Source organism: Trachemys scripta, chromosome 14 (assembly GCF_013100865.1).
Source record: "Trachemys scripta elegans isolate TJP31775 chromosome 14, CAS_Tse_1.0, whole genome shotgun sequence".
In the NCBI taxonomy this organism is placed as follows: domain Eukaryota; kingdom Metazoa; phylum Chordata; order Testudines; family Emydidae; genus Trachemys; species Trachemys scripta.
In genome coordinates, this window is record NC_048311.1 from 35,309,451 (window position 1) to 35,323,521 (window position 14,071).

At 38.2% G+C, this 14,071-nt stretch overlaps 1 protein-coding gene across 3 annotated transcripts in view; it reads right to left on the reverse strand.

Annotated features, from left to right (window-relative positions):
- Positions 1–1,408: 1,408 nt before the first annotated feature.
- CSNK1D (casein kinase 1 delta) overlaps positions 1,409–14,071 on the reverse strand; it is a 51,700-nt gene continuing 39,037 nt past the window's right edge. For 2 of the 3 annotated variants that reach the window (XM_034789381.1, XM_034789380.1), the window contains exons 9-10: positions 5,443–5,507; positions 1,409–3,607 (exon numbers count right to left, since the gene is read on the reverse strand). In XM_034789381.1, coding sequence (XP_034645272.1) covers positions 5,475–5,507 — 33 coding nt within the window. In that variant the 3' untranslated portion in view covers positions 1,409–3,607; positions 5,443–5,474. The remainder of the gene's footprint in view (positions 3,608–5,442; positions 5,508–14,071) is intronic. The other variant, XM_034789379.1, reaches the window with a different exon arrangement.

A 14,071-nucleotide genomic window follows, 5' to 3' on the forward strand; every position in this document is an offset into this window, starting at 1 on the left:
AAAAAAAAAAGTCAAAGGAGATTGTTCCCATGGAGTACTACATACATGGCAAGGCTGGATTTTTTTAAAATAATGCATTTCAGCTATGAAAGTGCAAAGTAAAGCCTACCTTTCCAGGCTTTGACGGAACATAATTTTAATAATTCTTTCAACAGTGACACATATGACCTGAAGAAACTTGTGAATAATTATAATTTTGAAGATTAAATGCCAGAAAACAGTGGTTTGTAATACATCTGCATCAGAACTAACATACATACTATTAGGACTCTTCAGACTCAGGTTCAATTCTCTATACCACAGACTACTTCCTGTGTGTGACAATTGGCAAGTCACTTGGCCTCTTTCTGCCTCATTTCCTCATCTGTAAAATGGGGGAAAATACTTCTCTCTCTCACAGGAGTGTTGCAAGGATAAATGCATTAATGCATTTGCAGTCTACTGCTGAAAAGCTCTCTAAGAGCTAGCTATTATTACTAGTTATATGAAAAACATCCTCCATCTTTTCACCTACAGCTCCTACCACTCAGTTATAAGTCTTACAGCGCAACAATTGTTTTCCCAAGCTTCATATCAATACACAGTTATACTTGATAAAAGAACGACAAATACTGAACACTTGGAAAAAGCTTCTCTTTATAAGACTGTAAACTGAAGCAAACTATATTAGTTTACTATATTTATAGTAAATAAATAATACTTTACCATTAGGGAAAAAAGGCATTCATTTCAATGAGAAGAAATGGGCTACTACTATACAGTTAGGTCCTTATCGTCTCATGGGCTACCTGCAGTTATTGGTTTGTTACTCTTTTCCCCATCATCTTCACTGGATCAGGCACTAAGTGTTATATACTCTGGGTTAGGTCCTTAGTTGGTATAAGCTGACATAGCCCTCTAAACCTACAAAAACCCATAGCTGAATCATGGCTTTTCAATCAACACTTGCAGTAGAAGACTAGATTGGGGCAGAAGTCCCCTCCCCCAGATCTGGCTGAGGCAGTCACCACACTTCTGGGAGCATGTGTCACTTTCAATGTATACTTTCCCCTAGACTTGCCAACCCAATTTTGCTGGTCAGTGCAGGGAAGATGGCCATCACACTGTCCTTGCCCCCTTCCTACCTTTAAGAAAGATATCATTGTAGGCACTAGTTTTCAATGCTCAGCATTTGTGAAGGACTGAATGTGACTGTGACTAATCCCTGCACAGGAGTGAGGGCCTTTTGTGTTCTCCCCCAATGTATGGTTAGTCTAAATTTAGGCCAGAGTACTCCAATGTGGAGTACACACCACAATCTTCTTGCTAACGTTTCGGTATTACCTCGATTTCTGCATGTCCTCAGTAGTATGGAATTTACCTGTGTATGTGCTGAGAATCCATTAAAAAGAAATTTCACTAAGAAAAAAAGTAGAAGTCATTATGAATTTATTATTTACACAATTGGTAAAGTACACAAATACAGTGATAGTACAAATGAGGTGTTCCGAGATATTGGTTACCAATACACAGGTTTATACAGACATTCTAACTAATTTTTACAGGTGATGGGATACAACTATTGTGAAAGGGCAAGAACAGCCCACAACCAAGTACAATTCTAGAAATTTGCATCAGTCAGCTTTTAAGTACAGTACAGCAATTTAAGATTCTGGATAAAGAGGAAGGAAAAAAAAAAGCTGCCTTTGTAAGTCTCTCTAACATTACATCATTAACCACACATATTTACAAAGAAAGCACAGTGAAATGTAGAACTGTACAAATGGTAGTGCACATGCCTTAAGTCCTGAAATCTACAGTAACTGAGTAAGGGATTCTGTTATGCAAAATTATCCATGGACCAAACTTTTAAACCTTTCCATTGCACTCCCCCAAAACACAGGTTTCCCCCAATGAGATCTAGAGCAAGCACAAGCAATTAGTTAGCATTCTGAAATATCTCAAGAAAAGTGACTGACAGATTTAGTCCGTGGATTTTTGGATAGAAAAGGAATTCGCAAAACTCTGGAACAATAAAAACTATCGTAACAAAGTTTGAGGCACAAGGAAAACATTAATGGAATTGTTTTTAGCCTATGTTTCCAAATAGGATGGAATCTTTCTAATAACACTTATGTATTGCACTTTCATTTTCAAGAGGGAAATTGACATTAACTTTGCTTGAATATGACTAATAATTCTACTTTTCTAGTTCCTGCAAGGATAAAATATTTAGCATTACTTTATGAAAATGTTTTAAGTTAGAAACAATGTAAAGATCCTTCCATATTCCTTAATAGGGACATCTGCCAAGAGCACTTTTTATTTTGGACATTCGAGGCATCTGAACAAGTCATTTAACTCCAGGTAAAGAATAGCAATCCCAGAAATATACAACTTGTATTATATCACGAATGTAATTCACGCCTGAGAATCAGTTCTCAGGATTTCACAGCAGGAATATTTTGTTTATAATTCCTTTTTGAGTCTTGGTAATACACAGCAGACCAGAATTACTTGTTTTTATGTATGTGGATGCTGAAGCAAATGTACACAAATTCACTCAGTCTGCAATGGCAGTAATTCTTGTTCCACTTGCAACTGTCTTCAAACCAGCCAATCTCACAATGTAGAAAACTAGATCTTACCAAGGAAGAGTGTTTTATACACAATCCTCCTTCTCAAATGAAGGAGAAACACATGCCATGCTTACCATCTCTAAACTCCAACAAATTCCTCAAATATCAGAGACCTTCTCCCTCTTTATTCTTCACATTCTTTAGGAATAAGTTATCTATCAATATCACCATCTCTAAAGAGCCCAGACACTTCTGTCCAGTATCTTTTGTTTTCTCTGACTGTATTAGAAGAGTAAAAATTCAAAAATGTTTCTGTGTTTTCATGGAGAGTTCCATTTAAAATGTGGAAGAAGCAAAGTAATAAAACTAATGCATATTAAAAAACTTTCAGGAGAACTCCCCCACCCCACATCCCAAATGGGATCATACAAAAAAAGTAAACAATTTAAATAAAATCAGATGGTTTTAATTAATTTACATATTCCCTGCCAGACTAAATTTTACAAGAAATTTCAAGTCATTGTCTTTAATTCAGGATTGTTCATATTTGACATTTTTAAATCAGACAAAAGCAAGACAGAATTCTTTACACAGAATTAAGCCAATAATCTTAGCAAAATGATATAAAATTTTCTTAAACCAACCAGGTAAAAGATTTATAGTTACAGTAGAATAATAAAAAGGGGTAAAGTCTGCCACCTGTGGAGGGAGAACTGAAATGGCTATTCAACAACAGGCGGTTAACTCTGTAAACCATCTCTTCCTTTTCCAGCCCTGTTACTACAGAGTTCACTTAAGGTCATTGGGTTTCTGGCAAGAGCCTCTTTTAATGGCACCTGTTGGAGTCTGTCCATGTTCCTGCAAGTATCTCTTTGTAAGTGGCATGGAGAACTCCAGTTGTAATGTTTCTGCTCTAGGTTGGGGTATTTTTGCTAGTAAAGCCATTGGTAACATAGGCGATCAGCCATGCATTATCTGCCTCTATGGCAAAATTATTTTCATCGGTGCACAGCAGACTGGAGAACACTGGTCGTCACACGAGCAGGAATCTATCAGGGCCAAAGAACAAGATAACATCAGCACAAGTCATTTTAACTAGCACGTAGATGGTGCTACCAAAATTGTTTCAGCCACTTGTTGCAAAACATCTGGGCATAAAAACCCTGTTAAAGGAAAAGGTGATCTTTCTAGAATCTATAATCCAATGGACTACACAGGCTATTTCATACCTACCTGTAGCCACATCACGTTATCTGCATTTTCCTTCTGTATTAAGGTTAACACAGGAAATGCACCTCTTCAGCAAAAACAGAGTTTGAAGAACAAACAAATCAGAGCAAAAACATGAATGCAAAAAAAGAACAAAACCAGATTAAACTGCTGAGCTCTCAAAATAAAACTGATGGTGATTTAAGGCTGAAGAAACCCATATCGAAGCATAAAGTTAAAAGTATGTTTAAAAAAATGAGCTCTTTGGCTTTTTACTGGTGATGCCATATTAAACACATTTCACAATATTATTTACTTACCTTGAGTTTGTCTTAAGTAACATTCTGCCCACAGAAATTTAAAGGCATCACACATCAGTACATTTAATTTAAGAAGTTACAAGTGTCAAAGTAGCAATATCATTCTAAGATAGAGAAGCAGAGTCTTAAGTAGCTACCACATTTTTGGCACATAAAGATCAAGCACAACAGACAAGATCTTGATCCAGCTGGTTTCCTGCTGTCGTAACTCATGCAAGATTTGTATTGGACTTCAATGGGCGCTTTGCTTGAGTAAGCCCTAATGATTGGGGCTCTAAAGAAGTAAACCATCATTTGCAGACAGTTTGGAATATTACAACAACAATTTAAGAAAGAAGAAGCTTCTGGAGTCAGCCAAGTACACAGAACAACTGGAGAAAAATTAAATAAAAAAAGAGGAAGAGAAGGATGCTACACCAAATGCAGATGTAGGATTAGTGCAAGCTGGAGCTTTATAGAGAAAGTAAAGCAGTGGAAAGAACTACAGAATGTAACAAGGAACAGAAAAATAGGATTGCCTTTTTAATATATAGCAAAGCAAAGAAGCAGCTTCTAAAATAATGTAAGAGTCAGTATCCTTCAACAGTGAGGTACAGATTTTGACCCACAAATGTTTCTATTGCTAAAACACCATTGGCTTAAATACTAGAAAACTGCGCACAAAGGCAGAAATTATTTCACTATCCACAGGCAAAGGATTTTGAGTGTCCAAGTTCAAGTCTGCCTATATTCAAGGTGCTCATGTTTCAGCTACACTAAAGAGAAGTTCATCTGAAAATGTTTTTAAATCTCTGGCAGCTCATAAGGGATGGAAGAGAACTTAAAAAATATAGAAAAATGAAGGCTACTTTAATAACTTGTTCCACTCATGCCAAGATAAACCCTTACTTGAATTAGTTAATTTTGTTCTCCATGACAAGTTCAGAACAAGTAATCTGTTTTCATAATTTTAAAAGATCAATCTAGTTTAGAATGGATGTCTGAGATTGTGAGCATAATTATGGTGTGACTAGTGGTTCTAGGATAGACTTGTTTTAGAGTTGCTGGTCTGTTTAATTTTATTAGCAATGCCTTAACAGCCATAGGGGCTTCCCAAATCACCAATTTTAATTAATTCTGCTAAAGAATTTAGGAAGAATAGTAGTAAATACTTCAGCTCTTGGAAGGATGTTTACTTTTACAGTCAGAAGGAATCCTAATGCCATGTCAAGTACCTGACATCTGAGCGTAGGGCACAGAGATAAAGCGTACAATTGTAAGAGTTAATGTGAGGAGGAAGAGCCAAATCTGATGTTTCCACAGGATTTAATCCCACCCCATCCAAAAAGATTTGGGTCTAACAAGAAGGGACTCACCCAGTGCTGCCTTCCAACGAGGAGACGAGCAGCTACTTGCCATGATGTTCGAAGGGAATGCTATTCTGAGGTGGGGGGAAAAGACAGCAATTTGTAACAGTTCTACTGTCCAAATATATAAAGTTGACTACAAAATCCAACCTAAATTTGCAGTTGAACCTACATATACTTTCCAAAGACTTTAATTTCAGATTGCTACAAGACTTGTTTCTATACGAATAGCTATTTTAAAAGGAACAAAAACATTCTTCCTCAAAGAAAGCTGAAAGCTCAGGGTTTGAGGAGCTATGTAGAAAATGATCCCTATAAAAAAAGATTAACATATGAATAAAAGGTTCTCTCATTAGGAAGTGAACTGTATTTTGGGAGTGCATTTTTATTCCAGCCTCTGTTTTAGTCCAATAAAGTGGTAATAACATAGATTGATTTAAAAACAATGGCCAGCACTGGCAATGAACATTCTCCTTTGTCAAAGAGACTTATTCCATTATTCCTTTATTCTTAAGTATTCTAAACCTTTTCCTCCCAACTACAGAGAGAAATTCTCAATCTACTATTAACATAAATAGGAATTGTGCAAGACCTAGATCCTGCAAGGTGCTATGCACTCTGCATCCAGCAAAGCACTTAAGCACATGCTTAACTTTAAGCACGTGAGAAGTTCCACTGAAACAGTCTTACAGAATTGAGCCCTGTATGAAGAGAAGCAAAGGTTACTCACCTGTTACTAGAGTTCAAGACAACCTCTGCACATTCACTCGCCTGAGATGTGCCCGATTGTACAGTCTGGACTGGAAATTTTAGCAGCAGTGCCCATGGGAGCGCTCATGCACCCACTATCCTTCCATCACTACTCTTAAGACTCAAAGGGTGTAGCTATAAAAAGGTAGGATGGCATTCTGACTGCCTCAGGTACTTCCACCACCTTCTCAGATCCAAAGTTCATAGATTAATTTTAACACCAGAAGAGACCATTAGTTCATCTAGTATGATATCCTGCTTCACACAGGCCATTTCTTCCAGTTACCTCTGTGCAGCCCATTAACTTGTGTTTAACTAGAGCATATCCTCCAGAAAGGAATCCAGTCTTGGATTTCAAGACATTAAAAGATGGAGAATCCACCATATTATTTTGTAGTTTGTTCCAGTAGTTCATAATCCTCACTTTTAAAATATTGTGCCTTATTTCTAATTTGAATTTGTTTGGCTTCAACTTCCAGTCACTGGTTCTTCTCATGCCTTTCTCGGATAGATTTAAGAGTCCTTTCGTAGCAAGTATTTTCTCCCCATGAAGGAACTTTTATACATAGTGATCAAGTCACCTCTTGAACTTTTTGATAAGCTAAACAGACTGAGCTCCATCTCTCTCACTGTAAGGCATTTTTTCCATCCCTCAAATCATTTGAGGCTTTTGTCTGCATCCTCTCCTTTTGAAATGTGAACACCAACATGGGACAAAGTATTCCAGTATCACTCTCATCAATGCCATATACATAGGTAAACACACATCCCAACTCCTAATTCCTATTCCTTTGTTTATAAATCTAAGGACTACATTAGGACTTTTTGCCAGAGCATCATACTGGGAGCTCATACTGAACTCCACTATGACCCTTAAATCCTTTTTCAGGGTCATGACTTTCCAGGATACAGTCCCCTGTTCTTTAGGTATGGACTGCATTCTTTCTGCCCAGATATATGACATTGCATTTGGCTAATTTTGTTGGAATGGGTCCAACTTTCCACGTGATCCAGATAACTATGTATGACTGCCCTGTCCTCACCACATTCTGCCAACATTTGCGCTATCTGCAATTCTTCCAAAATGCTTTAAAATATTATTTGAGGAAGTTTTTATTAGTTTACAATTAATAAAATTGCCATGTAAATATCAATCATTACAAGAGTTGTCTCTTTAAACAAAAACTAATAGCTCTGACAGTATTCCAATGTTTCTATTTAACAGGGTGTTACCATATTACACACTGAACATCTTTACAGTGCCTATAATATGTTGTGTCAAGTGATTTCATTGAATTGAGTGAAATCTCTATATACACATATTTTACAGACCAGGCATGTCTATCAAATGTTAATATTCAAATAAATTGGACAGGTGCCATCTGAAAATTATCAGTGATTTTATATTTACTTCCAGATCATTAACTTACATGCTGAATAGCAGTGGCCCTAGAACTGATCCCTGCAGAACTTTACTAGAAACATCTCTATTTAATGATTCCCAACTGACAGCTACTTTTTGAAGATCTGTCAGTTAGCCAGGTCTTAATCCATTTAACATGTGCTTCATTGTTGTTGTATAGGGCTAGTTATTTAATCAGAATGCCACATAGTACTAAATCAAATGCCTTACAAAAGTTTAAGTATATTACATCTATCCAGTTACTTTTATCATCCAAACATCTCAAAGAATGAAATAAAATTTGCTTGACAAGATGTATTTTCCATAAAACCATGTGGATTAGCATTATATTGCCTTCTTTCAATTCTTTATTAATGGAAACCTGTAGCAGCTTTTCCATAATTTTGCCCAGATTGATGTAGTTGAAATCAGCATTCCAACTAAGAAGGGAAGGTGGGCTGGGAGTGTGAATGTGCAAAGGTCATCTGTAAGAAACCTGGTTACAGGTGAGTAGCTTTCGTTTCTTCTTAAGAGTACCTTTTTGGTATATTCCCACTCTTGGGAATTTGGCAAGTAGTGCTTCTCCCTCTGCATGGTTGGATGAGAATGCCTGGTTGAGGATTGCAGTACTGTCTTACCAACCGAGCAACTGATCTAGATGCCAAATGGCAGATCTACAGATTTCTAATATCAGAGTATGTCTAAGGCAAGCCATAGAGAGTGCTCTGTTGCTTTTCATTAAGGATTTAGGGGTATTTTAACATTCCTCTATACACAGGGGTTCGGCTTCCTTGACCACAGGTTACTGTTCCAGGAAGGACAGCTGAGTGGAGATGGGGTCCACTTATCAAGAAAGGGGAAGAGTGTCTTTGGATACAGACTGGCTAACCTAGTGAGAAGGACTTTAAAACTAGTTTTAAAGGGGACAGGAGATAAAAGCCTACAAGTAAATCACAAACATGGACACCTGGGAAAAGGGTTGGAAATGGGGGTGGTGGGGGGGAAGCATGGTCAATTATAGGAAGGATAAAGGAGAGACAAGAGGGAACAGAGAGGGAAAACCAAATCATTATCTTAGATGTCTTTATACTAATTCAAGAGGTATGGGGAATAAACAGGAAGAACTAGAAATACTAGTGAATAAACACAGAACAAAAAGAGGGCTACTGAATCATGGAGCTTGCAATAACCTACAGTTTGAAGGAAGCAATATATGTTTTATTAAGCTTCTGATTAATTTTCAAGCTAACTGTTGGCCCTGGATCAGGGGCAGGGTATGGCTCTATATTACAACGATGGTCCTCTATATCACCATTTGATTTGCCTCTGGCTTCCACCTTGATGGAACAATTTTGGATTTTGTTGTAAGGAACAAGATCCTTAATGGCATGCTCTCGTAGTCTGGCTCTTTCAGCAGAGTCTGACACCTGTGAGGCTAGGGATTTCTCCACAGTATGATCCAATGAAGTGGATTCACATTGACTGGCACCTTAGGACTGGCTCCAGTTAAGAAGATAGACACCTGCACCAGAGAACTGTTGGGTTTTCTGGACCCATCATTTGTCAGAAGGGAATCGGGTCTCCAACACTTGTGGATCCCTGGACTTGGAGCCAGAAAGTTTAGCTGCTAATGCTTCCTCCAGTAGCAATGCTTGGAGTTGATTCTGAAACTTTTTGCTAGCCCTGGTGGTCAGTCTGCTGCATATAGAGGATTAAGATAGTGAATGACCTTCCTCCAAGAAGGCCAAACAATTCACATGTGCATCTGAAATAGGAAAGATAGCAGGGCAAAAGGCACATCTCTTGAACCCCAACTTTGTGGTCTTCGGTTCTACAGTTGGGAACTGGGGGATCGGAGTCCGTGTGAAATCCTCAGCAAAATAAAGAAATTAAAATGGCTACATAATAAACTAAAGACAGCACTGGGAATGATCTGTTCCATCAAATGCAGGTTGGGGGAGATGGCCAGATTCCTGTTTTGTCTGCTATCAGGGCTGGAAAGAACTGAGGTGGTTGGCGGGACAAGCCCCCTTTTATAGCCATTCACTCCAAATATGTGTAGCAGCGAGAGGAAGGGCAGCATGTGTGTGAGAGCACTCTGACAAGCACTGCTACTAGAAGGTTACTTTGGTCCAGGCAGCACCATTGATGCATCCCAGGAGTGGGGATCTGTACAGACTACTTGAAGAACACATACCTATGTGTTCCAGATATCCAGGTATCTTCATCTCTTACAGCTAAAAAAAAAAACCTAAAAGTAACTGGCAACATCATCCTGGAGAACCCTTGACTGAAGTGAGACATGGGACATTTTCCTGATCAAAAAGATCCCAAATACCCAATCAAGTTTATTTTATCTTCTATAAAAAGGATTCAGCACCTTTGAAGTTAAATGTGGAAAAAATCTCTTTTGGTCTGGTTGGATTGTAACAGAAAACAAAAATTCCCCTAAACTAAGACATGATTCACTATTCAAATAAAAAATTCTGAAACTTATTTCTGTAGTGTCAGTGCAAATGAGAACCTTTAACACTTCCTGCTTTATTCTGGAGCTATCACCACCAACCTGAATCCAATTTTTCAGTATCAAAAGTGGAACAATCAGCAAATTAAAAGGCAGGATTCCTTAATCATATATAAGATAATCTTAAATACATGCTTTGAAGAACATCTTGTGTCTGGAATTATCAATGAGGAAACTGACAACAAATCTGGATGGTTCAAGATATTCACATTCTCAAATATTGTATATGATATATATTTATATTAGAAATTGATAGTAAACATTTTCCCTAACTATTCTTGTAGTGTCATCTATATTAAATTACAAAAGTGTGATTCAAAACTGAAATACCTGAAAATATTTTGGAAGTCTCTGAGATCAGTGAAATTCAATAAATGCTAAATATGTTTGAAGTTTAACGGAGACCTGAAATGTTTTAAACTATGCACTAAAGTTTATAGACTGAGAAACCACAGGACTTTTAAACAAAGTTTGAAATCCTTGGCTAGCTACCATGGTATGAAAATAGATTATTCTTTTCTATACTCCCTTTGGCTCCAAAATTGCAAAGGGATTCATGAATCCAGGTTGGCAAGTCCCAAAATCTACATGGATCTATTTGGAAAGAATAGGGCCTTATATTTATAAAACTCTAGATGTTACAGGATTATGTTACTATACTCCTTGTACTTTAATACAGAAATGCTTCAGAAAAATGCAATGCACGAATTTGAGCCAAACATTCCATAACTACAGCCACCTAAAGAACTGGAATGAATTACTAACCACACCAGGATTAAGAACACTCTGAAACTTTACCATCGGGAGTTTTATTCCTTCATTACAAGCAAGATACACTCAGACATGGAAGGGAATAAGAATAAAACACCACTTACTGCAATTTTCCCCCACTAATGACTTGCTTTTATGTCGACTGTTACAAAGACAATCTCAAATTCCATCAAATCTGAGAGTTAAACACTGAGTAAATACTGAAATAATGCCTATTGGGCTAGAAAAGACAATCATCTTTTCATCTGAGGACCTCCAAGGGATTTAACAATATTAACTATACTTTGCCAAATCTCTGAACATAATAAAAATCATCACATATGGGGCAGTGAAAGCTATATGATAAGCTGTATTTAATGTCCAGATATAATCACCTCACTTACATTATGCTCACTATCTCAGCTAGGATTTATACAAATCCAAATTTAAGACTTCTCAAAATAGCTGCTTTCTTTCCTCCCAATCTGCTGAAAAAGCACCTCTTCCCTCTCCCCAACTGTACAACTCCAGCCCTCCCCTGCTTTAAACTAAAGGGACCAGGAGACAGGTCAGTGATCTGGGACTCAAAGTTCAGTAACTTGCCCTTCAGAGCTAAAAATGGAGACCATTCTCAGATTTCAAAACAGATAAACAGGACTTGTTTCTAAAACCTGGATGGGTCCTGACATATCAGACTTCAAAAGTCATAAAATTTCTGTGTGTGAAGAATTTAAGGTAATTTTAAAAAAGAGGCTTTAAAAATATATTTCCCTCTTACTCGGAGATCTGTGGGAGTAATGATATTAAGAGAGTTTGGTTTTACAAGTGGAGGAACACAAAAAACAGTCCAAATAAAGATTTTATAAACTCAACTATTTCTAAAATGTATTAAGAGTAGCTATTACTTTATACGTTTATTACACGCATCCATAAATAGAAAGTTTTCCACTTCCCCATTCAGTGTGCAAGTTCAATGGTGAGAGAGAAAGAGAGCTCTGTAGTGTCTGTGGCTGAAGCCCAGAGGAATGCTGCCTCCTTTGCTACAGAATTTGAACAGTGTGGACTGAATGAAGCTGTATTTTGCATAATCCTGGCTCATTCAATGAGATGCATGATGTGCAGAGTACTGACTCCCGCATCTACAACCCTTTCAATTATTTGTCATCTTTGACTCTCTCCTTCACTCTACTGCCAAAATCCACATTGAGGATAGTTTCCCCTGCTACAGTTTAGTATATTTCTAAAGCCAAGTAAAATGAGAGCTCTCTGAACTGATTTTTTTTGTTTGCCATGTCCAATTTTTGCAAGATTTTGGAAGGGAGAAAGCCTTTCAAGTTCACTTTCAAAATAAACGTATTTGCAATTAATTCTGAACTCATTAATTCTATTATAAAATCATTAAATTCATTTTTAAAAATGGAAAATGTTGATTAGCACTTAGCATCTCAAAATTTGACACATTTGCAAGCAAAACAAAGTGGAATGCCAACCATGAGAGCTGAATTTACTTCCCAGATAATATTCCTGTATATCAAATAGGGCTGTCAAAGAATTTAAAAAAATTAATTGTGATTAATTGTAACATTAAAAAAAAAATCACAATTAATTTCAGTTTTAATTGCACTGTTAAACAATAACAGAATACCATTATTTAAATATTTATGGATGTTTTCTACATTTCCAAATATTTATTTCAATTATAACACAATATAAAATTATGTGAGCACTGTATACTTTATTACAAATATTTGCACTGTAAAAAACAAACAAAAGAAATAATATTTTTCAATTAATCTCATATAAATACTATAGTGCAATCTCTTTACTGTCAAAGTGTAACTTATAATTATTATTTTTTACATAACTGCACTCAAAACAATATAAAACTTCAGAGCCTACAAGTCCACTCAGTCCTACTTCTTGTTCAGCCAATCACTAAGACAAAACACATTTATTTACATTTTTTGGGAGATAATGCTGCCCACTTATTTACAATATCACCTGAAAGTGAGAACAGGTGTTTGCATGGGACTTTTGTAGCTGGAGTTGCATTCGTATGCCCCTTCATGCTTAAGCCACCATTCCAGAGGACTTGCTTCCATACTGATGAAGGGCTCTGCTCGATGACAATCCAAAGCAGTGCAGACTGATGCACGTTCATTTTCATCATCTGAGTCAGATGCCACCAACAGAAGGTTGATTTTCTTTTATAGTGGTTCGGGTTCTGTAGTTTCCAAATAGGAGTGTTGCTTTTTTAAGACTTCTGACAGCATGTTCCACACCTCGTCCCTCTCAGATTTTGGAAGGCACTTCAGATTCTTAAACCTTGGGTCAAGTGCTATAGCTATCTTTAGAAATATCATATTGGTAACTTCTTTGCGTTTTGTCAAATCTGCAATGAAAGTGTTCTGAAATCGAACAACATATGCTGGGTCGTCATCCAAAACTGTTGTAACATGATATATATGTCAGAATGCAGGTAAAACCACGGAACGGGAGATAAACAATTCTCCTCTGAGGAGTTCAGTCACAAACTTAAACACTTTTTTTTTTTTTTTTTTTAAACAAGCGTTATCAGCATGGAAACATGTCCTCTGGAATTCTGGGCAAAGCACGAAGGAGCATACAAATGTTCAGCATATCTGGCACCTAAATACCTTCCAATGCCAGCTACAAGAGTGACATGTGAATGCATGTTCTCACTTTCAGGTGACATTCTAAGTTCCCTATAAACTGCACAGCTGTGCAGCAGGCTCTCAAGGGCCGTGCAGGTGGGGAGAGGAGCCTCTCCCCCAGCCCAGTCAAGCCCCACCCCGCCCGAGCTGCGGGGGAGAGGACCCCCTCCCCCAGCCCATCCCCACCCCACTGGAGCTGAGGAACCCCTCCCCTAGCCCAGCTCAGCGCCATCAGAGCTGCCGCAGCTAGGGAGAGGCGCCTCTCACCGGGCCCCAAGCTCCTATGGGGAGAGAGGGCTGGAGGGAGTCTTCTCTCCCCACCGCAGCCCTGGTGCAGCCTGCATCCCAAACCCTTCATCACAGCCACCCGGGGGGGGGGGGGGGGGGGGGCGGGGGAATTTTGCCCCGGTCCGGGCCCGGCGGAGGTCCGGGTCTTCAGGGGCATTTCGGCGGCGGGGGGCCCTTCAGTGCTGCCGAAGACGCGGAGCGACTGAAGGGCCCCCCGCCGCTGAAATGCCACTGAAGACCCGGACCATC